The 26,167-nt window shown below is 43.7% G+C and overlaps 1 protein-coding gene across 2 annotated transcripts in view; it reads right to left on the bottom strand.

Moving 5' to 3' along the window:
• Positions 1-24,161, bottom strand: part of POLA2 (DNA polymerase alpha 2, accessory subunit) — a 910,834-nt gene extending 886,673 nt beyond the window's left edge. Inside the window, exons 1-2 of one of the 2 annotated variants that reach the window (XM_069644974.1) lie at positions 23,936-24,086; positions 6,408-6,660 (exon numbers count right to left, since the gene is read on the bottom strand). In XM_069644974.1, the coding sequence (XP_069501075.1) occupies positions 6,408-6,465 (58 nt within the window). In that variant the 5' untranslated portion in view covers positions 6,466-6,660; positions 23,936-24,086. Of the gene's footprint in view, positions 1-6,407; positions 6,661-23,935 lie in introns of both variants that reach the window. The other variant, XM_069644973.1, reaches the window with a different exon arrangement.
• Between the last annotated feature and the right edge of the window lie 2,006 nt (positions 24,162-26,167).

Raw genomic sequence — 26,167 nt, 5'->3', positions numbered from 1 at the left:
ATTGTACTAGAGTAGACCTGGGTTATTTCTATTATGTCAAAACAGGTACATAAACACTTTAAATGTGAAAAATGCACAGGAAGGAATTTCAGACACAAATAGATATTGAGCTGTCAGCTTTTTAAATTTATTTTGCTGCTGGATGCATTTATTAATCATGCATCAGTATTTGTTAAGAAAAAAGGTATATTGTTAAAAAGAACAGTTGGGAACTGCAAGAGGTTCAATCACAAAAACAGTTTGCAAAACGATTAATTCTTAAAATTTCCTCAAACAGCTGTTTATGGCAAAACAAATTTGCAAGACAAAATAGTGTTGATTAAGGAACACTGTGTAACCACCACCTAAAGTGACTAGTGATTAGTATGTAAAACATACATAACATACATAACAACCAAAACAAAAGCAATAAATGGAAAAGCTTTGGGTTATGTGTATCCAGGCTGGAGGGTGACCTAACAGGTGGTCGACGTCTAGATATGGATCAGGGAAGATGTTGAGACCAGGCGAAGTATTGAGGTACTGGTCGAAGAGACGTTTCGGCTTGGAGCCTTCATCTAGGGTCTGGGGTAGGTCTCCCTAAAAATAGAGACAGGGGGACTCCATTAGTGTCTAAGTGGAAAGTTAAAAACTTTTGTTTAAAAAGAACAAGACATAATATTCTCCGTGAATGTGGTACACCACTCTAAAATCAAGGACAAGGAAGACACGGGACTGACCTTGGGGGGTGCAGATCTGTCAGGATCTGAAGTTAATGTGACACATGAATAGCAAGAGATGCTAGTTAGTTTAGTCTTCTGGCAGTCGGCTGTGGATGGCTGCAAAAATCAAGGAACATGTAGTTCTGGGTAATATTACTGTTAGTGGAGGTCAATAACAGAAAGATATTTACCCAAGTGTACCTAGAAGGCATGTTCTCACCTGACTAGGTTGTAACTGCGCGAAGAGTCTCAGGAAGTGTGCAGGGTGCCGGTTGGTTTAGCAACTGATCATTAAAGTGTGGACCAGCACGTAATGGTGGCTGGGTGATAGTTTCTGGTCTGTAGTCGTCCTATGAGGGGAAACGATATGTATGCGCCAGTTAAGATAATTTATGAGGAAAGGGTCTGTATTGTGTGACCAAGTAGGAAAAGGATTTACCTGGTATTTAGGTCCCGGGCTTGCTGCAGGCTGGCGTGTGGGTCCGCGTATGCTTTTTGCGACTGGATCGCTGCGTACAGGGTGGCGAACTGAAATGAGCCGAGCACTGCACGGCTGTGCTGAGTGCGCATGCGCATCTGGAGTAGTGTTGTTATAACTGGCGAGTGCGCATGTGCCGGCCCGCTGTAGAGTAGCGTTGCCGTGGGTGCATGTCAATGCGAGACACTAGTCTCTTGCGCATGTCCATTATGGGACGGAGTGGCAAGTCCGTCAAAAGTTAGCCGGGGTCTGTTGTGTTCAGTGTTGGCTCACCCTGTATTGCTGACCTGTAGAAACTGTATAGAGGTCGTGAAATCCATCTAGGGCCAGTGGTGTACCACATTCACGGAGAATATTATGTCTTGTTCTTTTTAAACAAAAGTTTTTAACTTTCCACTTAGACACTAATGGAGTCCCCCTGTCTCCATTTTTAGGGAGACCTACCCCAGGCCCTAGATGAAGGCTCCAAGCCGAAACGTCTCTTCGACCAGTACCGCAATACTTCGCCTGGTCTCAACATCTTCCCTGATCCATATCTAGACGTCGACCACCTGTTAGGTCACCCTCCAGCCTGGATACACATAACCCAAAGCTTTTCCATTTATTGCTTTTGTTTTGGTTGTTATGTACGTTATGTATGTTTTACATACTAATCACTAGTCACTTTAGGTGGTGGTTACACAGTGTTCCTTTACTATTTTGTCTTGCAAATTTGTTTTGCCATAAACAGCTGTTTGAGGAAATTTTAAGAATTAATCGTTCTGCAAACTCTGTTTTTGTGATTGAACCTCTTGCAGTTCCCAACTGTTCTTTTTAACAATATACCTTTTTTCTCAACAAATACTGATGCATGATTAATAAATGCATCCAGCAGCAAAATAAATTTAAAAAGCTGACGGCTCAATATCTATTTGTGTCTGAAATTCCTTCCTGTGCATTTTTCACATTTAAAGTGTTTATGTACCTGTTTTGACATAATAGAAATAACCCAGGTCTACTCTAGTACAATAGTAGTCCCCAGAAAACACTACACGTCAGAACAGACCCCCATTGTTGACCAAGTATTTCTAGCCCATTGTTCTGACGTAGTCGGGCTATCCCTTCAGTTACCAGTATCCAGGTATGGGTAGACATGTATACCCTAGAGACGGAGGAAGGAGGCCACTGCGCCCATCATTTTCAGGAACACTTTGGGTGCTGAATTGAGACCAAAGAGAGGACTCAGAACTGGGACTCCCCCATAGAGGTTTGTGGTGTGTGGGCCATATAAAAATATGTAGGTAAGCATCCTTCAGATCTACAGCATAGATCCAATACTCCAGATGCAAGGCTGATCGGATTTGTGCAGGGGTAATCATCTTGCATTTCAGGGAGGGGGGGAAGAAAAAAAAAAAAAATAAAAAAAAAAGATAAAATTAAAAAAAAAAAGTCTACAAGACCCAGAATGGTGCCTGGCTGGACATTGGCATTATTAACAGATGGGAGAAGAAACCCTACTGGTAACTGACAACAGAGTCTGAAGTTATGGTCCTCCAGGCATCCAAATGTAGGGAAATTCTCCCCCCCCAATGAAGTTCTGTGGGACAGAGTCAGAACATGATTTAGTTGCTTTGTCAGCAGAAGAACTAGTTGAAGGGGCCTGGTGTGAGAAGAAACCTCTAGTAGAGGTCTTCTGCTGCTTCTTCCTTTGGGTGATGGGCGACCTGTCCTGTAGTCTCACCTTTCGCTCCTGAAACCAGAGAAAGATCTGGTGTACGCATCAGCCCTAAACGTTGGTGCCCGCAAGTACAGATAGTGACTTTGCTGTTAGCGTACTAGCCTTTTTCTCCAGCTCATCATCCGTCGAGCTGTGGAACTAACTTCGCCCTTTAAGCAGGAGGTCTAGAACTTTGTCTGGTACCGCAGTTTTGTGAGATGAAGCCACGCCTGTCTGCACACATCTGCGCATCACCACCCCTCTTCGCTGAATTGCCAACATGGTGCGACGCTGCCTCAAATAGATCTTGTGCAACCATTCTAGCATCTGCCAGGCTGCCTTTAAACTCATCTTGCCAATCAGGCAGAATGAATTTCTCAAGCTTCACAAGGACCTTCCACAGCCTTTGGTTTGCAGGTGCTACAGAGCTGTGTTAGCTTGTCTAAAATGAAGGGCAAAGTTTGTGAAGACCTCCCCCCCCCCTGCCCCCCTCAGGGCTTTGAGAGCACGATCCTCTTTGCTGAACAATTGTGATGCGGCTGAGGTAGATAATGCTGATTTCGCACACAATGGCCGCTACAACCACCGACAAGACGACTGCCGACAGCGAGACTTCCTCCGTTTGAAGAAGCCAATAGCAAAGAGATTATTTTGTTAGTGAGTGCCATAGAGGTTTAACCCAGATCTTTTTCGCCTCTGCTAGTACATCCTTTTGACAGAGTATCCCCGTTCTTTCCAACCTCTTGATGGATTGGGCCCCTACTAGTACTCCTCCCTCCAAGGGTGGGTGGTCAAGGCCCAGGATTTCCAGGAATTCCATCGAGTCCATAAGCCTTTAATGAAAGGCTGTTGCCGACAGTGGGATCTCCTCCCTCTCCTCCGTCAGATCAGGATCTGCTGGAACTTTCAAGTCAGCTAACATTGGGACCAGATCTTCGAATGGAAAGACCGTAGGAGGCTCAGGTGATGGAGGTGGCTCGGACTCCACCGCAGGTGGAAGGAGGAGGATTAGGGATTTCTACAGGTTCATTTCTTCCTTGAAAATGCCCTTTAAGTACTCCCTCATAGGGTTTGAATGCATTAGCGTATGGAATCTCTGAAAGAAAGCATACTCAGATTGATGTGGTCTCTGCTGCAGAGGACTAGGCCTCGACAATTAGTACGTAAAAATAGGTTGCCCAGTTGGTCTGGACATCCATGGGTCCGTGCAGTGCTCCAGTTGAGGTGGTAGTATTTTACTCCCCATTTTTAAACTTCCAGAGTAAATGTGATTTTAAGAGACTTCTCATTTGCAGGAGAGTAAAATGTATGCGACATCCAGCGGACATGTGCAAAAACTATATAGAAAAATCAGCTTTCGGCATTGACACAGAATACACCTTTCATTATTTCTCTAAGGTCTGGCCATTTGATCTCTCCCGTATATATTTAAATGTTGAAAACACAAAAACCTAGCCAATTACATAGTAAAGCAACCATGAGTTGTATTGTGTCTTTTGAGGTTCAATAACAGAATTGTCTTTCAATGTACAATGAAAATCCTCATTTCCTGGAGCTATTACTACCTAATGGTATGCCAATGTTATGATACAACAGTGCAGAGAGGCAAGGACTCCATGCTAAATTCTATATCTAATCTCATGGTCAAATGGTTATTTGTATAGCGCTTTTGACAAAGCCCTGTACATAGAACATATTTAATCGCAATTATCACCAAACCGAAGTCTGTACTCCTTTAGCAACCTCGAAAGGATAAAAGGCCGATTTGGCCTTGCCGGGATTCGCACCTCCAATCTACAGATCACAGCAACAAGTGCTCAACCGGCTCAGCTATCTTATTGGCTAACATCCTTAAGAGGTCAGTTAACCGAGTATCGAATGAGGTAGAATAATCACAGTGCCTAAATGTTGGACGAACCATGTACGAAGTGCTACATAAAGTTAAATACCCATCTGGATTATAACAGGGACAGGTTTTGCTGAGTTTCCATTTCAATTACAAATATAATTTTCAATTGTTTATTTTTGCACAGCGCTTCACTTCCTGGAAAGTTAGGTTTTGGATGTTTTAATTGTATTCTTGAATATTTGAGAGGCTAGAACACCTCTGATGGTGTAATGACAAATCACTCACCCTTGAGCAAAGACTCTGCTGCAACTTACCATTTATAGTAATGTAGCCCATTGACTGCAAGGTTGAATGGATGTTAACTAAATTGTGCATACTCATCATTTTACACTGTTTTTATAACTGGAGTGTAAATTAAATTATAAGTGTAAAAATGATCTGCCTCCGCATGATTATGCGCACAGCACAGGAACTCTGAAAAATACAATTGCGCAATACTGGTTTGCTTTCACTGGGGAAAAAAAAAGCATAATATGTTGCAAAATATTAATTCTCAATAGCAACTTAGTTTTCCATCTTATTAATTTTACAATCCTAAAATGCTAGCAAAAGAAATAAGCACAGTGCTTCTGTTTGCTCCACGAACAGCAACACAGCAGAAGCTGAATGGAAATAAACCATTCCTTTTATCATAGCGTGCAGTTTCTTTTTTTTTTTAAAAAAAGGTTTCAGAAAAATGTATTCTGTTTCATTGGCTTTTATCCAGGGCTTGCAATTACATTCATGTAGACAAAAATCAAAAGAAGCCTTCTGGTTTCTGTCAAGTAACCTGACCTTTGCACTTCCCTCTGCTATAAACTTGTGTAAATGAACACAGGAAAATAATAAAGCCTTCGTATTCACAAGATTTTCATGCGTAAAAAGGCCTGGTACACACCTGATCGGGAGGCCTGGGTCCACATAATAGAATGGAGAGGAGGTGATGGGCAGAGTATGTAGGTGCCGACCACTCTACTCTTGGAGTGAAGCGGACACCCTCTAAAGGCACTCTATGAAAGGACCCCGAAGGGTCCCGTCCAAACAAATCACTGGGAGTGGATCTGGGCGGCTCCTTTGGCACAGAAGATGTTGTAGAAGTCAGTCACAGAGGGTGGAGTGTCCGAAGGAGCCGGTTCCATTTTGTAAAGTGACAACCAAAAGGGTCGTCCTGGTTTGGGCCTTGCCCACGAACATGGAACCTCAGTGGTGCTGGTATCGGTTTTAGCCCTCAGTGAGAGAAACTCTGGGGAACCCTGGTGTATTTAGCCCCGGCCTGCGGAACCAAAGCAGCGCTGTGAAGAAGCTTAGCCCTGCTGCAGGGAACCTCTGGGGATTCCACGGTAGATTTAACCTGTGACAGTGGAAACTCAGCCTTTCGGTTAATAACATTAGCCCTTCTAAAGATAACCTCAGGGGAGAACCCCAGTAACCTTAGCCCACAAAAGGGGTAAAGCTCTGCTTTGCCAGTATGTGCTTGAGTCCCTTACTTGGGGATCCTTGGGAGCAAGCTTGGGTATCCATTTTAGCCACATGGGCCTCTGGACGAGTCCCGTTAGTGGTAGGCTGTGACAGACTCCTACTGCGACTGGGACCTCGCAAGAGGAACCACCAGCCCAGGGTAGCCTGAAAACGAAAATCACTTACCAGTCTCTTCACAGAGTCGAACTCCGAATGCGCTCTGGCACTTCCTGGCGGAAGACATCTTCCCAGCGTTGACGTCGAATTAGGGCCAGTGCTGAAAGTGCATCACAGGCAAAGCATGCGTCCCACCCACGATCCGGGCCGAGGCACTCCAAGCAGAGCATGTGAGGATCTGACACCAAGTAACTTCAATTAAACAAAGTGCAGGAGGCAAATCCCTTTAGTCACAGCATAAGCAGATGAAACACTGCGAAACCTGAAATGGGAACAAAATTGTGACATAAGAAAAAGGGCAGGAAAAAAAAAAAAGTGCCTGCTGGTGCTGAAGCGTCCGTTCCCGACAAACAGGGAAAAAGGACCGAGGAGCGAGGCCCAGAGGCTTGGCTTGGGGAGGTGAAGCCTGTGGCCATGCATGTGCTCGATCCTGGGACAGAAAATTAGGCAACATTTTTTGTATGGTGCTACAAATGGCTCTGGTCCCGCCCCGAAGGACGGAATGTCCCACAAGTATAGCGGAAAGGGGAGTGGACGTAGTTTCAAGCTTGTTTGTTAGGGGTTAAGTTGCATCTTATGACTGTCTGTTCGCAGTACAATGGCACTTAAGTATAAAGTTTACAAAAAATAAAAGACTGTAGACGTCAGTATAGAGGGTGCTAAGAGAGGTAGATCACTTTTGCAAGAGGGACACGCCAGGGGAGATCCCGGGAAGAGGAGTGATCCGTAGGCAGGCCTGGTCAATTAAGGACTCTCTGCATGTAGACCTCAGTCAGGCGGGGTGATAAGAAGGGTAGGATCCCATCTAACTTAAGAATGCTAGGAAGACAGAACCCACACAAAACGGGTAGCACATTGGGTGGCCCCACGTCAAAAATAGGGAAACAGGAGGGTAGACCACTGCTAAAGTGGTGCTACAGAAAACAAGGTCATGCACGGATATAAAATGAAGAGACACCTACTGCACAGTTGAACAAGGAGAGCGGGAGCCATGGCTGTGAGCAAGGAAATAGTGTGCAAAGCAGATTTCTCTTCAAAGGTTGCGCCAAGAGATGTGTGCACTAGCTATGCTCACAGAAGGTACATAGTGTCAAGAGCAACTATGTGCAGAAGGGGATAGTAAACCAAGCAATTTGGCATGGCAGTGTAGTGGTTGGACTAGGTGGTGTATATAACAAAGAGGACTGTTTCAGGATTGCCTACTGTGGGATACCCAGTTTGATATTCACACTTAAGAAACACAGTTTCTTTATTGAAGTAAAAGTTTTGGAAGAGCAACAGGTCTCTTCAATGAACTTACAAGCATGTGTAAATGCACTGTGCCGTGCTAAAAAACAGTTGTTAGATCATGATGGATCAAGTGTTAGCTGCTTTTTAGATGAACAGAAACATCATTTTAATTGGCTCTCTATTAAGCGGGTGCTAATGTTAAAACAAACAAGAGACAACAAGAATAACGGTATTCTTCAGTTGATTTCTCAATTTTTGTTAAAAATACACAAGGGATCCACAGAGATGATTGTATTGGGGATCCAACGAACCAAATGTAATGACTCCAGGTAGTTTTGTTGTACTCTTGGGTCAGGTCATTTTTATAGCCGACCGGTTTCTGTGGTGAAAAGTGGTTCAACCACATTCATCAGGGCTCAAAGTGTGGGCCGGTAAGTAAATGCCCTCTGCATTACTGGTGCAGCATTTGTCTGCATTAATAATGTTCCTCTACCTGTGGGGATGGCAGGAGGGGGTGGGAAAAGAGACAGGGATGTTACCCAGTTTGCACGCTCTAATGTAGTGATTATATATATATATACATATATATATATATATAGCACATTGGGTAGATTAAGGAAGGGGAGTCTTACCCTGTCCATGTTGCTGATTTTGCACGGAGGGTAAATGGCGGCCTGAGACTTAAGGGCCAATGGGCAATATTTTAGTATCGTCATGTTATGTGCATAAACACAATTGCTAGAAAACAAGCTGATATCTATATCGATTTTCAAAAAACAAGATCGCAGTTAAGTAAACTGCGGGAGAGGCCGCCGGTGGCGTACCCGCTCTCATTTACACATACATTTCGCGGACGGATCCGGCATCGCGGACCCGTCCGTGTGCTTATCTCAAAAGAGCCGTCTCCCGCCAAGTGGGGACAGCGTCTGCTGAATCGGCAGGTGCGTTAGCGAAGGCTCACCTGCTGCTTGAGTCAGGGTCTGGCGAGCCGCACGCGAGGATTCTCGACACTGCTGCTCGCCAGACCCTTCTGTATATTGTTGCCATGGCGCCAAAGTGCGTCACGTGAGTTTGTCAAAATGGCCGCCCCAAATGGACCGTAGGTCCTCCATTATGGGGTCAGGCTGAACTCAGGTAGCGCAACGCCGCTATGAGAGCAAGGCGTTCAAGGGGGTATGTGGAGACCGCCCCGCTTGGCCTGGATCCAGGATGGTGATTGGCAGAGGCCTCCAAGTACAGATTGCTATAAGAAATGACAATGACAATTGAAAATGAAAGTGAAAAATGAGAAAACTAACACTTGAAAATGATCATGAAAATGGAAAACTAACAAAGTCACACATCTCAGATCAAAGTGTGGCCAGAGTTTGCCAGCTTGTTGACTCATTCAAACCTGTTTTATAAGTTTTCAGGCGAAAAGTCCACAATTGCTCTCTTCTAAAGAGCAGGTCATGTACTTTGCCACCCCTCGTGGGTACTTTCATCTTCAATGATGGACCATGTGAAGTCCGTAGGGTTGTCCTCGAGTTGAAGAAAATGTGTCACCATCGGGGCAGTCGTTTTTCCAGTTCGTAGACATTATCTGTGTTTGGCGAGACGTGTTTTGATGGGTCTCATCGTCATGCCCATCGTTTGTTGCAAGGAAAGATGATGACATAAATGACATTGCTGCTGTTGCAATTTGTCAGGTTCTTCTGTGTCCATGGAAAATGCCAACCAATGTCTATGCTCGTTGATCTGGTGGTGCTGGAACATGCGCTACATGACCCACATGGTGTGTGGCCAGTCGCTGGATTTTTGCCCCATATTGTATTCAGTTTCGGTTCGATGTCTTTGCAAGAGTGTACCAAGGAATCTCTCAGATTTTTGGATCTTTTTATAGCAAATCTAGGAGTGTCCAAACATGAGTCGCCAACATTCAGTATAGGCCAGAGTTTTACGACTTCCTTCTTGATTTTGTTGGTCAGAGGTGAAAAACTGAGCACAGCCGTGATTTGATAGTCTGGTTCTTTTTGTTTGACGTGATGTTCCAAAGTTTGTACTCTGGGAATGTTCATAGCTCTTTTCCGAGTCTGTTTTACCAGACGTTTTGGATAACCCCTCAATCTTAATTTGTTCGCCAAGGCTGATGATTGGCGGTTATAATCACTTAGTTGTGAACAGTTTCTTCGATATCTAAGGAACTGCCAAAACGGTAAGTTCTTTTTCAGACTAGCCGGATGATAACTCTTATATGTGAGTAGTGAGTTTCTGTCTGTGGGTTTATTGAAAACAGTGTTCATGATCATCTCGTTCCCGATTTCCAATGTTAAGTCCAAAAAGTGTACTGTGTTTTTACTATGAGTTTCCGAGAATTTCAAAAAGGGATTTTGACTGTTGAGCCATGTCATGAACCCTCGGAGGTTTATTTCGCTACCTGTGAAGATCAAAAGCACGTCATCAATATATCTCGACCAGAGTTTTATTTTGGTCAGCCAAGGGTTGTTTGGGTCGGAAATCTTCTCCTCCTCGAAAATTGGCCACATACAGGTTAGCGAGGCTTGGAGCAAACGTGGCGCCCATTGCTTTTCCGGATATCTGTTCATAGTACATGTTATAGATGTTTTGTTAATGCAATCTCCGCAGGTTGCATCACAAAAGTGACCGGGATCCTAATTGGTGGTTCCCTTTCTTGTAGGACCTTTTCTATGACTCTCAGAGTGGCCGTCTGAGGGATTCTAGTGTAAAGTGACTCGATGGCTAGGGTCATTAAAGTGTCACAGGATGAGTCGAAGGGCCGTTCTTGTATGAGATCTATGACTGCTGTTGTGTGTTTGAGATACAATCTCATTTGTGTCACTTCAGGCTTGAGAAAGAAATCCACAAATTGGGACAAAGGTTCCAGAATGGAGCCTATTCCAGAGACAATGGGTCTTCCTGGTGGAGGGGTGATACCTTTATGTACTTTGGGGAGTGCATAAAGGGCTGGCTTCCTTGGAGTCCTAGGGTTGAGAAACTCATTCTTTGGTGCTGACGAGTTCTTCGGCACTGGCTTCCTCCAGAATGGGCAATATTAGTTGTCTGATTGATTCTGTTGGGTATGACCCGAGTTGTCTGTAGCTAGCAGTGTCTTGTAAGAGGCTTTGGACTAGGGGTGTCACGGTATTAGTTTTATGACGGTACGATAACCTTCTTGCCAAATGACGGTATATCATGGTTATCGCGGTATAGCAGGTGGAGTTAACCAATCTTAACAAAGGTCATAAATTGTCAGATTTATCATCACAAACAAAACTAGGCACCCAGGGCCAGAATTGGGCTTTTCAACATACTTTCCACTGAAATGCAACCCCTTGCTTCCACCAAACACAAACATGTGTGGAGAGGAGGAGGGGGGAGAGCCCTGCTGCGACTGGCAAAGCAAACTGAATAGCTTTTCTTAAGTGGTCATTTAGGCTTTTAGCTCCCCCACCGGCTACTGGTGAAGATGAACATGTTGCCATATTTATAACCTGCATGCCACAGATCAATGGAGGCCGATTGTAGAATAAGCTTGTGCGCATACTCGCACACGCACACTCTTTACGTTACAGCCTTTAGTTTACTTGTGAGCCAAAAGGTCAGTAATCACGAACATTACCCTTTGGTATGACAGCAGGGAATACCCACGGATATGATTGAATTTTGCAGTGTGACTTATTATATGTTAATTCAATGATAGAACCAGGGAAATCTTCCATTGTCATATGTTTAGCACACATTATACATTATAAATATATAAACCCAAAAGCCGCCAACCCAAAGTAAACCCTTTTCCTTCTTGGCACTGTATTTATTCTTCCTATTGCTAACATTGATTTTGTGTCAGGCACGTGTGGTTTATGGAATGGCATTAAAAACTGCTCCAACTGAAACTACTCGACAGATGGCACATCCAACAGTGCAAGACCAAGACTGCGCAGCACTTGCTTACTGCAGCTTTCCAAATCAGATTGAAAAGCACACTTAACTGTATAAACGGTATACTGGTATAAACAATGTGACGGTTATTATTGTTCAATTGAGTGGTTCACGGTATCTTTAACGGTATACCGTTACATCCCTACTTTGGACCATAGAGTTATATGCTGAGGTGTCCATGATGACAGTGGCTCCACCTTTGTCTGCCGATTTTATGGTTATAGATTCATTAGTTGTTAGTGATTGAAGTGCTCGTCTGTTGTTCTTCGAGAAGTTCTTGTAACCTGGGACTAGATCTGCTTCCAGTATTTCAAGTCGTTTTAGTAGGGCCTTTTCAAATGTGATGGATTCCGGGGAAATGCCATTAGGTGGAGGATAGAAAGTCGACTTGCCTCGTAGATTGGTAGCACCCTTCTCTCTTGTGATGGTAGTGATGGAGCCATAATATTGTTTAAGACGGATTTTTCTCACCAATTGGGCCACTTCTAGTCGAGCCTGGAAAGGGTCATGCTCTGCCGATGGTACAAACGAGAGGCCTTTCTCCAGTAGATCTCTCTCGTCTGGCAATAATGTGTATTTCGATAGGTTCATGACGAGACTTTGTTATTGTTGGTCATGTCTCTCTAGTTCGCCTTCAAATCGTGGGATTTACTCGCCTGGAGGTCCTGGGTGTCCCTGTTGTCCTCGCCCGCGGCCTCTGCTGCGGGTTACAATTGGCGACTGATTGTGCCAGTGGACCTGTGGCTGCCAGTTGCCTCTGCCTTTGTTCTTGCCTCTTTTCGGCCCTCCTTGAAAAAAAGGTTTTGATGGGTGAGCAGTGTTGGCTGGGCCTGTGTTATTCATGGAGCTATTCAGGCCGACTGAGTTTGAACCACTCCCTGAGCTTCCGCTTGAGAACGACCAATTGTTGGGTCTGGCTCTGTTGTTCTGGATCAGTTTTTTATTGTGCTGATTGATGTATTGACCTGTTGGGGCCGAGTTGTTGGCGCTCACGGCTGTGCTCAGTTTTTCACCTCTGACCAACAAAATCAAGAAGGAAGTCGTAAAACTCTGGCCTATACTGAATGTTGGCGACTCACGTTTGGACACTCCTAGATTTGCTATAAAAAGATGCAAAAATCTGAGAGACTCCTTGGTACACTCTTACAAAGACATTGAACCGAAACTGAATACCCTATGGGGCCAAAATCCAGCGACTGGCCACACACCATGTGGGTCATGTAGCGCCTGTTCCAGCACCACCAGATCAACGAGCATAGACATTGGTTGGCATTTTCCATGGACACAGAAGAACCTGACAAATTGCAACAGCAGCAATGTCATTTATGTCATCATCTGTCCTTGCAACAAACGATATGTGGGCATGACAATGAGACCCATCAAAACACGTCTCGCCTAACACAGATCATGTATACGAACTGGAAAAACGACTGTGTGTAATAGTAATGTTACACGTGTATGTGTAAATAGGAGCGGGCACGCCACCGGCGGCCTCTCCAGCAGTTTACTTACTGCGATCTTGGGTTTTGAAAATCGATATAGATATCAGCTTGTTTTCTAGTAATTGTGTTTATGCACATAACATGACGATACTAAAATATTGCCCAGTGGCCCTTAAGTCTCAGGCCGCCATTTACCCTACGTGCAAAATCAGCAACATGGACAGGGTAAGACTCCCCTTCCTTCATCTACCCAATGTGCTATATGTATATGTAATGCAATCACTACATTAGAGCGTGCAAACTGGGCAACATCCCTGTCTCTCTTTTCCCACCCCTCCTGTCATCCCACAGGTAGAGGAACATTATTAATGCAGATAAATGCTGCACCAGTAATGGAGAGGGCATTTACTTACCGGCCCACACTTTGAGCCCTGATGAATGTGGTTTAACCACTTTTCACCACAGAAACCGGTCGAATATAAAATGACCTGACCCAAGAGTACAACAAAACTACCTGGAGTCAGTGCATTTGGTTCTTTGGATCCCCAATACAATCATCTCTGTGGATCCCTTGTGTATTTTTAACAAAAATTGAGAGAAAAAAGAAAATTGAGAAATCAACTGAAGAATACCCAGTTATTCTTCTTGTCTCTTGTTTTTTTAACATTAGTACCCGCTTAATAGAGAAAACCAATTAAAATTATGTTTGTTCATCTACAAAGCGGCTAACACTTGATCCATCATGATCTAACAAGTGTTTTTTGAACTTTAGGTGGGTCACAATGTAAAGTGGGGGTTCAGACCACCCCAAGGACAGCTGTGAATGCTTAAAGCAGCCTACTTGCCTCAGTCACCTTGTCCATCAAAGTAACATGCGTTACAGAAAGCAGTCCAGGAGTCCTCACCCTCCACCCCATCGCATCAGAAATTATGTAGCCACAAGGAAGTGCATCAGAGTGCCAACATTTTGGGTAGACAGTGTGCAGGTAGAGACACGGAAACAACTTGCACGAGTAGTACAGTGATGTCCATTATTGGGGGTAATCTGGTCGTCTTGCATATCTGATGGTGTCACTGGAGGCAAGGTCTTAAAGTGGACAGAGAAGTGAGAGGAGGGTACATCTTACCCCCAATAGATTTTAACTGTATATGCTGCACTGCGTGGCACAAGAACCTGTAGCAGCAGCCCTACTGCACCACGGAAAGTTCAGCGCAGCTGTCAAATGGCCACTGACAGCAGTCTTCCTTAAGCCTTTTAAAATCATGCAGCGCATATTGCTACCTAGTCATCTCTGCTCATCACAGAATGTCATTTACTGCTCGCTTGCATTGTATTGCTCCTTTTATTTACGCAGACTAGGGTCTTCCAGAGGGGGTTCATCCACTGCAGCGCTTCGAGGCCACACCAATGGCAGTAGGAGCTATACAAACATCAAGAAACCAAAGCAGGCTCAATTGTTGCAGGCCTTCAGAGGGGAGTGCCGTGTTTCGGGATCCAGACAGCGCGATCACTGCAGTGCGAGTGGCTATGGGGATAGAAGAGGGGATGCCATACTCTCGATGGAGTTTCAGATGTTCATCACAATGCTTGGAAAGATCATTTGTGGCCAAGTGGAAGAAAAGGACATGGCATGCAACGTGCAGAAAACTGGGGGCGAGGCAATCCACAGGAGTAATACAATGTCCAGAGTGACAGCATTTGTAGTTTTCCACCACCTGTTTGACATCTGCATAGCTTCGTAGGAGGGGCCCTTGCACTTTGCAAGAGAGGGCTGAGGGAACCTGGAAGCTTGGAGGAGGAGCCATTCAGGAGCGCCATGCAAGGAGGGGAACAAAAGCATGCACAGAGTTGGAGACACACAGAAAACCAAGGGAGACGTGGTGAAACGGCCTTGGGTTGTCCGTGGCTTACAAGGCTATGTGCGGCAAGATAATGCCAAGAACACGTAGGTAAAGCTTGGTCCGAGTAGTCATCTCCAGTGGGGCCTATTGCCAAAGATAGGAGAAAATAGATCCCTCAGGGGTAACCCGTCTTGTGATACTCCAGCTCACCTGTATGCATAGCAATGTGCAGGAGTGTGCACGCATGCTTATAGGTGACCACGGATGTGGCCACTTAATGCATTTCATTCTATTTTTGTGAGTTACAGTGGGCTGCAACTGCAGGTCAGACTTTTTCCAGTAGTTGCTGGCACTGCAGGGAAGCACCAGTCAACCTGTGGCCGGATTGTCGGCTTCTAAGGAGCAGCAACGGTTCTGACTTGCTCCTTCATATAATTCTTTATTGTGCATATTGTTTTAAAAATACATTAAAACCTTACATTTTTCAAAATTCAGAATTTAAACATTAAAGTCATCCAAATTAAACTAAACACATGCAATGTATTCCCCTCCTACATTTAAAAAGGTTTCAACCCAATTCAAATGTACTAAATACATACATTTAAAATCATTAAAAGGAGATTGTGCAGATTGATATTTCAATGTTAAATGTACTCGTACGGGTTCCACTTTTCAAGTTGGGTACTCTACTAATTTGACAATCGTTAAAAATTAGAACAGTGCTTTACTAAATCAATGAGGTATTTCTGATCGGCACCTATTCCAATTTATAGACCCAGTATTGCTCCCATATCGGTCTATACACTTTTTAAACAGTACATATATCCCTCAACTTAAGAGGGAATGTTCAATTGACTCCCTTAATTCTAAGAAGAATCCACAACATTCCAAATCACCCTTTCTCCATTTCACCAAGTTTATTCTTGTTGGTAGGATATTCATTTTAAATCTCATTAGAGTAGATCCTACTTTCCATGACTGGTATTTCATAAAAAAGGTACTGTGAGCAAACACCCAATTTTATGGTTGCAGGACACATTGTTATTGTTCAAAGCACCCTGCTACGTCACATGTTTTTTCACCAGTCCGCTTGCCAGAATCTGTGTTTAAGCTCCCCAGGACCTGAGCAAAGAACCCTCCAGTCCCCAAGCGATTTTAAGGTAGACTCAATTTAATTGTTACCAAGGTGCGCTTGGTTCGCTTTAAATACTGCAAACATTGTTTTTTCCGGCCTATATTTAAATGTATAACAATTGATTATTTTCCATATATGGGCCTCCAACGAAATCAATCCTAGTTCAAATCGGATTACGCTAAAAGGTATAGCTCCTGGAAGCCTTAATACCTTTTTCCAAATAAAACCCTTGAGATGACAGAAGTCCTCTTGGAGAGGAATATGGTGAATCTAGGACCCGTGTCTCACCATAGTGACGATATTCGTTTTATAGAATTTGACTAGCGGAATAGAGAATTTGCCAAATTTTTTTATTGAAATTACTCATTTGTACTACCGCTTTTACAGCTTTTGTATAGAAACCGCCCCCATTACTTTTTTCTTTGAGGGGGTATTTAGAATGTCAAATCTTAAATATTTCATTTTGTTGCCCTGTTTCACCTGTATTCCTCCAAGCCAGGCAGGTCTCATTTTAACTCGTTTTCCTGCTGCATTTTCAAGGCAGTATTCTGTCAGGCTATTCAGTAGTCTTTGGATTCCTACTTTAGTGCAATCTAACAAGATGATATTGTCTGCATAGGTAATCCAAAAGACTGTGCCCAGAATTTTAGGGCCAATACAAGAAGCCCGTTTCAGATTTCCCATGTCTGCCATTAAAAAGGAAAGGTGCCAAAATGCAGCCTTGGCGGAGGCCATTGTTGGTTCGTATTTTACTTGATAAAAGTCCCTCTTGATACAGGCACGTTCAGATGACAGTAATCATGTAAATGTATCAAAGGGTCTAGTAGGCCATTTGGGAGACCCCAACTAGCTAGGTTTTCCCATAGTTTTTTCTAACTACTCGATCGAAAGCTAGAGATAATCGTCTGATGCCACATATATTTCTTTGTGTACGCCTTACCATGCCAGACATTGTGCATAATTCAGGACCCATCCTGCTAAACTTGTGCCCACGTCAAGTCGAAAGCCCAGCTGGTTTGGCTTGAAGATGTTATTTTCACTTGCCCATTCTTCAAATGAAGATAGCATGGCTCCGAAAACGTTGGCATCGGCATCCAATAAGGCAACTGGTCTATTATTTCCAGTGCCTCTCCATCTCCCTAGGCACTATACCTTGTTACAGAGGCTATTTGGTCCTGGGGCTCTCAAGTTGCTTCTTGTGGTTATAATATTCTTAATAGATTCTGCTGTAGAAACGATAGCCCAATCTATCCTTTTAAGGCTTTCCCAGCTATTTGCAATATACTGGTTTATTATATAGTTGAGAAAAATGAGAAATCCAACTCTATTCCTTTATGGGGTAGGATCTCGTTCTGATAGTTGTCCTTTAAATTGTATCCAATTCCAGTACTTACAATCATTTCATATTTATTGTTTTAGTAGGACTTTGCTTTTAATTTTAGCTCATTTTTATAGGCCCGTTTTAGGTTGGAGAGTGTCTCCTCCCATTTTAATCGTCCTTACGAATGCTTTCCTGTACTCCCTTTTAGTTAACTGGATAGTTAGGTTTCTGGTGTCCCCCCCCCCCCCCAGATATCCTCGGTGTGAGAGGATTACGCCCCTCCCCCGCGGGTACTTTTACATTAGTCATAGGTTGCATGGGCTAAAATCAGAATGTCATAAAATGTTACCAATAACCTCTCATGGTCACTTGGGGTGCCATTTGCTACACAATTGTATTTGTTTCACAACAGAGTAATTGCTAAAATGCAAAGTCTAGGTATTTTTACCACTATTCCAGGTAGGTATTGGAGTGAGGTGCCCTCAAGTTACTATTCTCTCTAAAGCTAGTTCGGTTCCAGCCCTCTAAATCATACCATTTCGACCCCTTACTGTCTAGTGCACTTTTTACTTTGAGACCTTGTTAATATGTCAAATAATTTTCTGCATCAAGACAGTTTGCATTAAAATCCACTGTTATTATAATTTGGGTTTCTGGTCTGGATTCTTTCCACCCACTCGGTGTCTCATTTATGTTGTCCATCAAAGGCACTTGTTCATGATCTCCATAGTTGCAATAGACATTTATCAACAGTATCTGCAAATCACATCCCTTCAGAGTGAAGCATACCGACAGTATTCCTTGCATGGCCTTGTCCACTATTTCTATCTTCGCTATAATGCCGTTTTTTACCCCGATAAGCTAACTCTTCCCACCTTTTGGTCGGCTGCACCACCTACTGACATTTGTTGAAGGATAGAATAACCATCAAAAATTACCTTTTGCATCAGAAAGGATTGTTACAGCACAATATCTTATTTGGACAAATCTTTAGAGAAGCCTCCCTGCTTAATCAAGTGGCAGAAGCCCCTCGTATTCCAGGACACAAAGCTAAATGTTATACCCCTCTTGGAACACAAGGGTTGTGACAACCACAGCCAGTCTCTAGCATCTGGTACCGAGTTCTCCCTCTCCCCTTTATTTTCCATTGGGGACTCAATAAGCCCGTCTTTCCAGATTGTGTGTTTCCCCAGACGTTTGCAGAAAACTCTTTCACTAGGCACTGCCAGGAATTCAATGCAAATGTCGAAACCTCACAGGCAAATTTCGTCAATGTAATGCAACAGTTCTCTTATTAGTCTAGAAAAGACCGCGATTTTTGAAACATCCCATCTTTCTGCGTCACAAAATTCCACCCGGTCAATGTCTGTGGACACGGAATGCCATGCCCGATTGTCAAAATCCTAGGAGTGTTTAGGAACTTTAGGTCCTGGTCCTCAAAGGTAGCTTCCGCGATGAAAGATTCCTGAAGTTCCTGCAAGGCTGCATGTCTCCATTAAGGGGAGGCAGAGTTGTTCAGTGGGAAGTTTCTCTTCCATATGTCCGCACCGCCCTCTTTTGGGTCTGCCATGGGATTCTTTGTGTACATGGGACCTCACTGACTGCTGGCTCACCCCTCTTTATTTCAGATGTTACAGATGCCATCAATTTATTTATGTCCGATTCCTTCCAGCTTGCTTGTTTCTCCATTGTCAATTAATCCTGTTTAGTAGGCTCATTAGGTTTCGTGGAAAGGCCCTGGGGATTGATGCCATTTGTGTGTCTAGCTAAGGAAGAACCTTCTTGTTACTGGTTTTTATGTAGTATCATTCTTCACCCCCAATCGAAGGAAAGTCCACAGCTTAAATAGTTCTCCTTCCCATTTTTTCAATAAATTTGCCGTTTGAGGCGTTAACCTGTGGCCAGGTCACCCTTCTGTTTGTTCTGGCCTCAATCCCCATCCTGCCGAGAGATCTGCAAAACCCAGGCAGATTGGTCAACGGATGCATGTTCTTCTATAGGATAAAATCAGCAGAGCTAACAGCCATATATTTCGACTCGGGTTTTGAAGAGGATTTCCATTCTCGAGGTTTAGGTAGGGCAATTATTTTTAAATTCATACTTCATCTCTTCTTGGTAATAATTGTAAAATAGAGGTAATTTTTTTTATTTGCTCTGTGTTGCTATTGGCTTGTTTTAAAATGTCAAACACTTTAACCAGTGACATTAGTACAAAGTTCAGTGCAGCTAGAGATTGATGTTTTGTGCAGGATTCGATTGGATTGCCACACACTGAGGAATTTGAGTTAACCGATGACTCAGTCACCGGGACGGTCTTTCTCCATGGGGGTAAATTAAACAGTTTGGGAGTATTAGACAGGCAGTCTCTGTCCGAGTAGCCCTCAGAAGGCACTTCACCTTGGGTAAGTATTCCCTGCCCTGGGTAGAAGAGGAAGAAAAGACATTCAGACCTTCCGAAGTTAGTAACCCATCCTTGGTTTGTAGGGGAGCTATTTTAGGTACTACGCCCGCATTTATTGTAAAGCATTCCCTTAGTTTCATGTGAATCGAGAGGCTGTTTATTGTGAAAACAAAATTCAGAGTTTTTGCAGGGCATACTCGGGGCCAATTCATTTCCCTATTCTCAGTTGATTGGCCTCAGCCATTTGATCACAATCGTGCAGTATGTCAAAATCATGACATGCTTTTTCGGTCTCTGATTCAGGTAGGCAGTTAAGGAAGTCCTCATATTGCATTCCTCTCTTGGCCTCACTTCTTAAATTTCATGTCTTAATTAGAATAGCCACTTATTTCAAACGGCAACCAGCTTTGCTACGATCACCTCGTGAACAGATCATTCCAGTTTGCTGATTAAAACAGTTGGAAACACACCAACCTCTCTTCACAGCATGTTAGTACAGGGAGGGGGCTATGGGAATTCTCGGTTGCAGGATCCCTATGCAGACTTCTTGCCTTTCACTCCCTAGCCCCCCCGTGCTTACCTGGAGCCTTGTAGGATTTGCCTTCCAAAATGGGGTAGAGTGTTCATCCGATCCTCCTGTGCCTAGTCTCTGCCTGCCCCGCCGAATACCGCTGAACACTTTGCCTCACTTTTCAGTGCGCTTTCACCAACAGTCCAGTATTTAAACGCAGCACCGTCTTCTGGGAATGTGCATTAAAGGCACAGCAGCCATGAGGAGACAGAGGCAAACGTCCAAGTAGCAAAACACTTTGACTCACTTGCTCCTTTATATCGATTAGACCATCCCTTGAGATTGCTGCAGACCCCTAGCACCCGATCTTTGGAGGCTGCTCATCTTGGGAGTTGGGATGTCCGTGTATTCATGACCCTTCTAGGTAAATTCCATGCAGGCCTTTAGGTATAGGTCTACAGTTACAGGAAAAACTGGCATGATGGAGAGCATCCACTCCAAGTCTAACTGGCACTGGCAGAAAATGTACCCACGTTCCACAGAACATTTTACACAACATCACTGACATGTTCTTGCATTACCACAGGACTGAAAGAATGAGACAGCATCCTCCAAGAAATTCTGACCTTTCGCGCTTCCATGATAATTAAGACCACTTGTGCTTTGCGGCAAACAAAGGCACTCTGAGGACACCACACTGTTAAGAACTACATTCTGGTCTGTGCCAACCAGTGAGGGCGGGGGGAGGGGCAGAGGGATGGCGACTGGAATCATCTTGATCTATCCGACGCACATACAGTCTCTGGAAAAATGACATTTGCTGCAACCATAGAGTCAAGTCAAAGCTGGACTGCCATTGTGGACAGTGGGTGAGGGAGGGCCTCAACTTGTTCAGATAGAACATTGCAGATCTGTGAACTGATACCATTTCCCCCAAAAGAACAGGCAGACAAGGCGTTCAGCCAAAATGATGGCCTTCAATTCCAACACATTCATGTGCCCTTTTTCTCTTGGATGTTATTGAATTTATAAAGCTCCGTCACCAAAGCGCTGTACAATAATAACAAAACGGTGCAATCAAAATGAAGAAATAGTTACAACAATATACCAGGTCCAGCTACTTACCAGTTTAGACCAAAGGCTGAAAATCTTTCTGGCTGAGCACCATTTTCGATTGGGTAACAATAGTGACGTATGTAAATATGTCCCATCTAAAAGAGCTTTAGACTATATGAAAATATTATTAATTATCTCAAGAGCCCAGTTGTTGGCCACTCTACCAAACTAAAGAGTTGACAAAGAAATCTGGGGGCGAGTTTATTTTGTCAGGGCTGTACAGGTACTGAATGAACCTTTGCTCTCCCTGATAGCAACAATCTCCCAGGGCAATCTTAACATATTATTATTATGGTATTTACTGAGCGGGGATTTAGCTTTAAGAAGCAATGGAGCGCTTTTACAAAAGGTATACAACAGGACATATGTATAGCTGTAGGTAGCATACAGGGGGACACAGAGGAGGGGTACAGCTGTACAGGGTGGCGGGAATTAGAGGGGCAAACGGCGTCAAACAAGTCAGGTGGTGCAGCGCGAGATGTGATGGCTGGTGAATCATCAATACCCGAGACCAGTGTGACTTTCTGGCTCAGTGATAAAGCTACACACACACACCTTTTGAACGTGCTTCAAAAGCAGGGTCCTGGAAGGATCTCTGTGCAGCCAGTTGCACAGGCAAGAATACAAAAGAATGCCCTTAAGCTTAAGGTGTGCTCACACTAGAGGGGTTTAAATTGAAATTCATGGTGCAGGCGCTGGAAGCAGCTTCTGAGTTTCAGATTTTCCTCAGACCAGGAGTTACTCATCATGAGCCAGGAGCTACTAAAGTCCAGCTTTGTGAACGGTATGTCTGAAAGATGGCAATGTTAGCTCCTTTGTCAAACTGTTGCATGCACCCATACATGCACATTCCGTGTGCCCATCTTTCTATTGCGGTGTTGGTAAGTCCTGTATTCTATTGCTGTTTTTTTATCCTCTGACCATGTTGCTTTACAGGTCTTCGCTTTTTAATGTCTCATTAAATTGTTTTGCCTTTTTTTTAACTGAATTACTGTTACTGTCTCTTTACTGCCACATTTTATTTCTGCTGACACTTTCTCCTGCAGAATGGTGTTCTAATTCACAGTATGCAACTATAACTGTCTAGTACACATTACCATTCATGCTTTACATGTCTGAGAGCAGTAATTATTCTAACTTATGCAAATTCACACACCTTGTTCATTTCAGATGGGTATAAGTTAATGGCTTATATGTAGCTACAGGGCTGTTGGTGTCAAGCTAACCAGGCTCTTCTCAGCCCTATGCAGGAGATAAATGCCCTGTCCAAGAATATTATGAATACACCCCCGGCAGGCAGGGTTTCCAAAAGTGTGGTGAAATAGACTATCTGGTTCAATAATCGTTGTATTTGACCAATCTTGGTAATTGCAGTTTTTGTTCACTCCTGCAATGTCACTTCTGTGCTTTTTATCAGGTGCAGTGGTCAAAAGGCCACCTGCCATAACCACTACCCAGGGCATTTTCGAGAATTGAGCAAAGATACAAATTGCCACAATTTATGATAAAAGCCTTCATTAACATTAATAAGCATGTATGGTCTGTATGCAGGGTTCTAATCAAAAGATGCACACGGATGGCCGGAGCTGCCCCCACACTTTTTAATATGCCAGACACGCCCAGGGTATTTTAGAGGCCTTGTATAAAACAAAAAAACAAGACTTCTGTTCGAAATAACAATTTTAAGTGCGACCTGGGGATTCGGACCACAGTTGCCAGGTTCATAGGTCAGGCACCACACCACATAACCTGGTGAAAAATAAACAACTAAAAAAGGTGAAATGTAACATTTCGGGACTGCACTCTCTAGGGAAAACATTGGCATTGATTCGTGGGGTTTAAAATATGCACACTTTAACAGTTTCAAGCCATATTAGAAGAAAATATCCTCTTTTGTGTATGTTGATTTTATAAACGACAACGCCCATTTGTCCTGTGCAGTTTGTATGGTTATGCAAAACCAAATGAATAAGATTTGCATATTTCACCTGGATATGCTAGTTTCTGGTGAGGTCACATTCCAACGATCAATGTTAATGAATCCGCCCACCCCCAATTTGTTTGTAGGACTTGACCTCTTTATGTCATTATTTTAAGTGTCTTACTTTTGAGATCCATTTGCATCGTTTTATTTGTTCATTTGTATGGGAGTAGACTTGTTTTGGGCTTGTTTTTAAGGGTATTGAGCTTTTTATTTTTCCTTTCCGACCTGGCAACGACGCGCAGCGGCGTAGGGCTCATGTGGTCTTACTTCAGCTCTGGCAACACTGCGATCACGATTTTCCTTTATGGCTCATATAATTCCTGGGAGCTCACTGTTCATTAACTACACCTTCCCAATCGGCCACTCATTCCTGGCATCCCTCTTACTCGAGTCAGAGCCAATCAGTCATCGATCCCTGGTATGACAACCTCACGCACTGAACTGACAGACATTGGACCACTCAACCTCGCACACTCCCGCTTGTCACTGCTCTCCCTGTAAAAACCGCACACTCGTGTCAACTTGTTCAGCGCTCTAGCGGGCATCAGCACTGATTCTACTTTGCCAGTCGTGTGTCACCATTATTCATTTTCGGTTATAAATGCCTAGAGCTTACTTCTCTCGGGTACGCCATCGTCGCTGTACTCCACTCCGAAGACCTCTAGCTCCTGCTCAAGCTTTTCTTTGCTAACGCTGATTACGGCCATTGCGTGCCCAGTCCCCTAAAAGCCGGCTCCGCAGACACTCCAAGCTTCCCGCGCGTCAATGACACAAAGAAAGGACAAGCGAGTGTTGTTTACAGAGAGAAATCTATTCGTAAAACCACAAAGTTCTAATAAAGTAAAGCAATAGACACAGAGGAAGGACAAGGGTTAAACGTCAACACAGAGAATGGACAAGTAATCCCCGCCCCCACACAGACAGACAAACACAGTTATTTTCACATGAACATGCTTTAGTTTGAATATACGATAAACATAACAGCAGAACAAATATATAACAACATACATATGAAATAAAGCAGTCGGCTTAACAATTGATATACAGATAAGTAATGCGTGTTACTAGGACTACATTCATTCCGTATACACATTGTAGAAAAAAATGTAAATAAAAGGCAATGAACTTAAAAAAATAAGGAAATTACTCAACTTCATAACAATAAATATAAAATCAAGTGGGAATTTAAATATATAGAACCCTGTACTTAATATAAAAGCTCGTATTAGAAACCAAGAGTCCATCTAGTGGTTATAAATATGCAATACATTCCAACAATCAATAAAAAATGACAATGGGCCTCATCAGGAGTTGTGCAGCAATTAAATGCGCGGTAACAGTATTTCTATACATGCCAACCCTCCCGCTTTAGGCGGGAGTCTCACGATTTTTACATAAAAAATAGTGCTCTTTTTATTGTCTCCCACCTAAAATAACAATATCCCCAATGCAATCCTATGGGGGAAATTAATTCTTCTGATTTCTGTGGTGACATCTCCCTCTCAGTGGTTCCAGAATGTTGGCATGTCTGTATTACTGCCACATTTAATGGTCCGTCCAATCACGCGTCTGGCAGCATTTACCCCCCAGCTGTAAGCTGGAGGTAAATGCGCCAATTTAGTGCCCATGTCCAGGCGCAATTAGCGCAGCGCTATTAGGGCGCGCTTATTTCACTGAAAAATTCTCTAATGGGGAATACCCATTACTGCCCAACCTTGATCCGGCGCTAATAGCGCTAGTTGGCGGTAATGCTATTTGCCTGGGCGGTATCCCAGCAGTAACAGTGGACCAAGAACAGGGCCACCTAGTGGCTGAAAAAATGCAAAACAGCCTAAAAAGTTTCATACTGTATACAGAGCCTCCAGAGCGCTAAATAAATCATATTCTGCCCTAAGAAATATATAAAAGATGGGTACAGGCTCATGATACCTGGTTTATTGAACAGTGGCACATCTGTCCCCAACCAAACACAATAATGTCCAGGTGAAGTGAAGAGGGAAGAGCTCAAGTGAGCAAGAAAAGAATACAACCCAGCATGGGGGAAATATTACACCAAGCCCTGGGTCACAGTATGGGACACAGCTCACAGCAGATGGCGATCATGGAAGACTGGATAAAGTTCTCCAAAGGGATGGGAGAACTTAGAGAGACAGGTCCTCAAGGATTCGAGAAAGGGGGAACAAAGAAAGCCTGCAAGGCCAAAAAGTCCCCGCCCCCAGGCTCGCTACTGAAAAGAAAGGGCAAGAGAAAGGCGGCAAGCTGAAAAGTCAAAGAGCGCAAATGGCGAGATGCAACCTCTGACAGTTCAGAGGAATATGATGAGGATGATTAGGGGAGTCAATCTTCAGAAGAAGTAGTCGAGATTATATCCTTGGAAGAAGAGGAAACAAATAGAGCTTCCAAGAAAAAGAAAATGGAAGAAAAGGAAGAAGAAGCCGGGGACGAGTTTGAGCCAGACCCCCTGAAACATCCACATTCCTCAGAATGAGAACCACCAACTAAGATAGCGGCATACATAAAGAAAAGGCTTAGAACCCCGCTGGCAAAAGCAACCAGAAATAAACTGAGGGCAAAGTGCCCAAGACCACACCTGCCGGAAGGCATTGCAGAGACCCCAGACATTGACTACCGCTTGGTCACATTCATGGGGAGGTACGTCAAAGACATTAAAAAAGGTCTATACAGGTCCTGGCGATCATGCCAGGACAAATGCTAGACGTGAGTGGTCCCCTTACAAAAATCATGGAGGTGGCAGACGAAGCTAAAGAAAAGATTGAGACGATAGACCCAGCTATAATAATAATAATAATACTATCTGGTTGGGCTCAGAGAGCAATCTGTTTACTGG

Source organism: Ambystoma mexicanum, chromosome 2p, assembly GCF_040938575.1.
Source record: "Ambystoma mexicanum isolate Mex_15411 chromosome 2p, UKY_AmexF1_1, whole genome shotgun sequence".
NCBI lineage: Eukaryota > Metazoa > Chordata > Amphibia > Caudata > Ambystomatidae > Ambystoma > Ambystoma mexicanum.
Note: the sequence above shows the minus strand (reverse complement) of the source record. Positions and strands in the feature narration are given on the sequence as shown.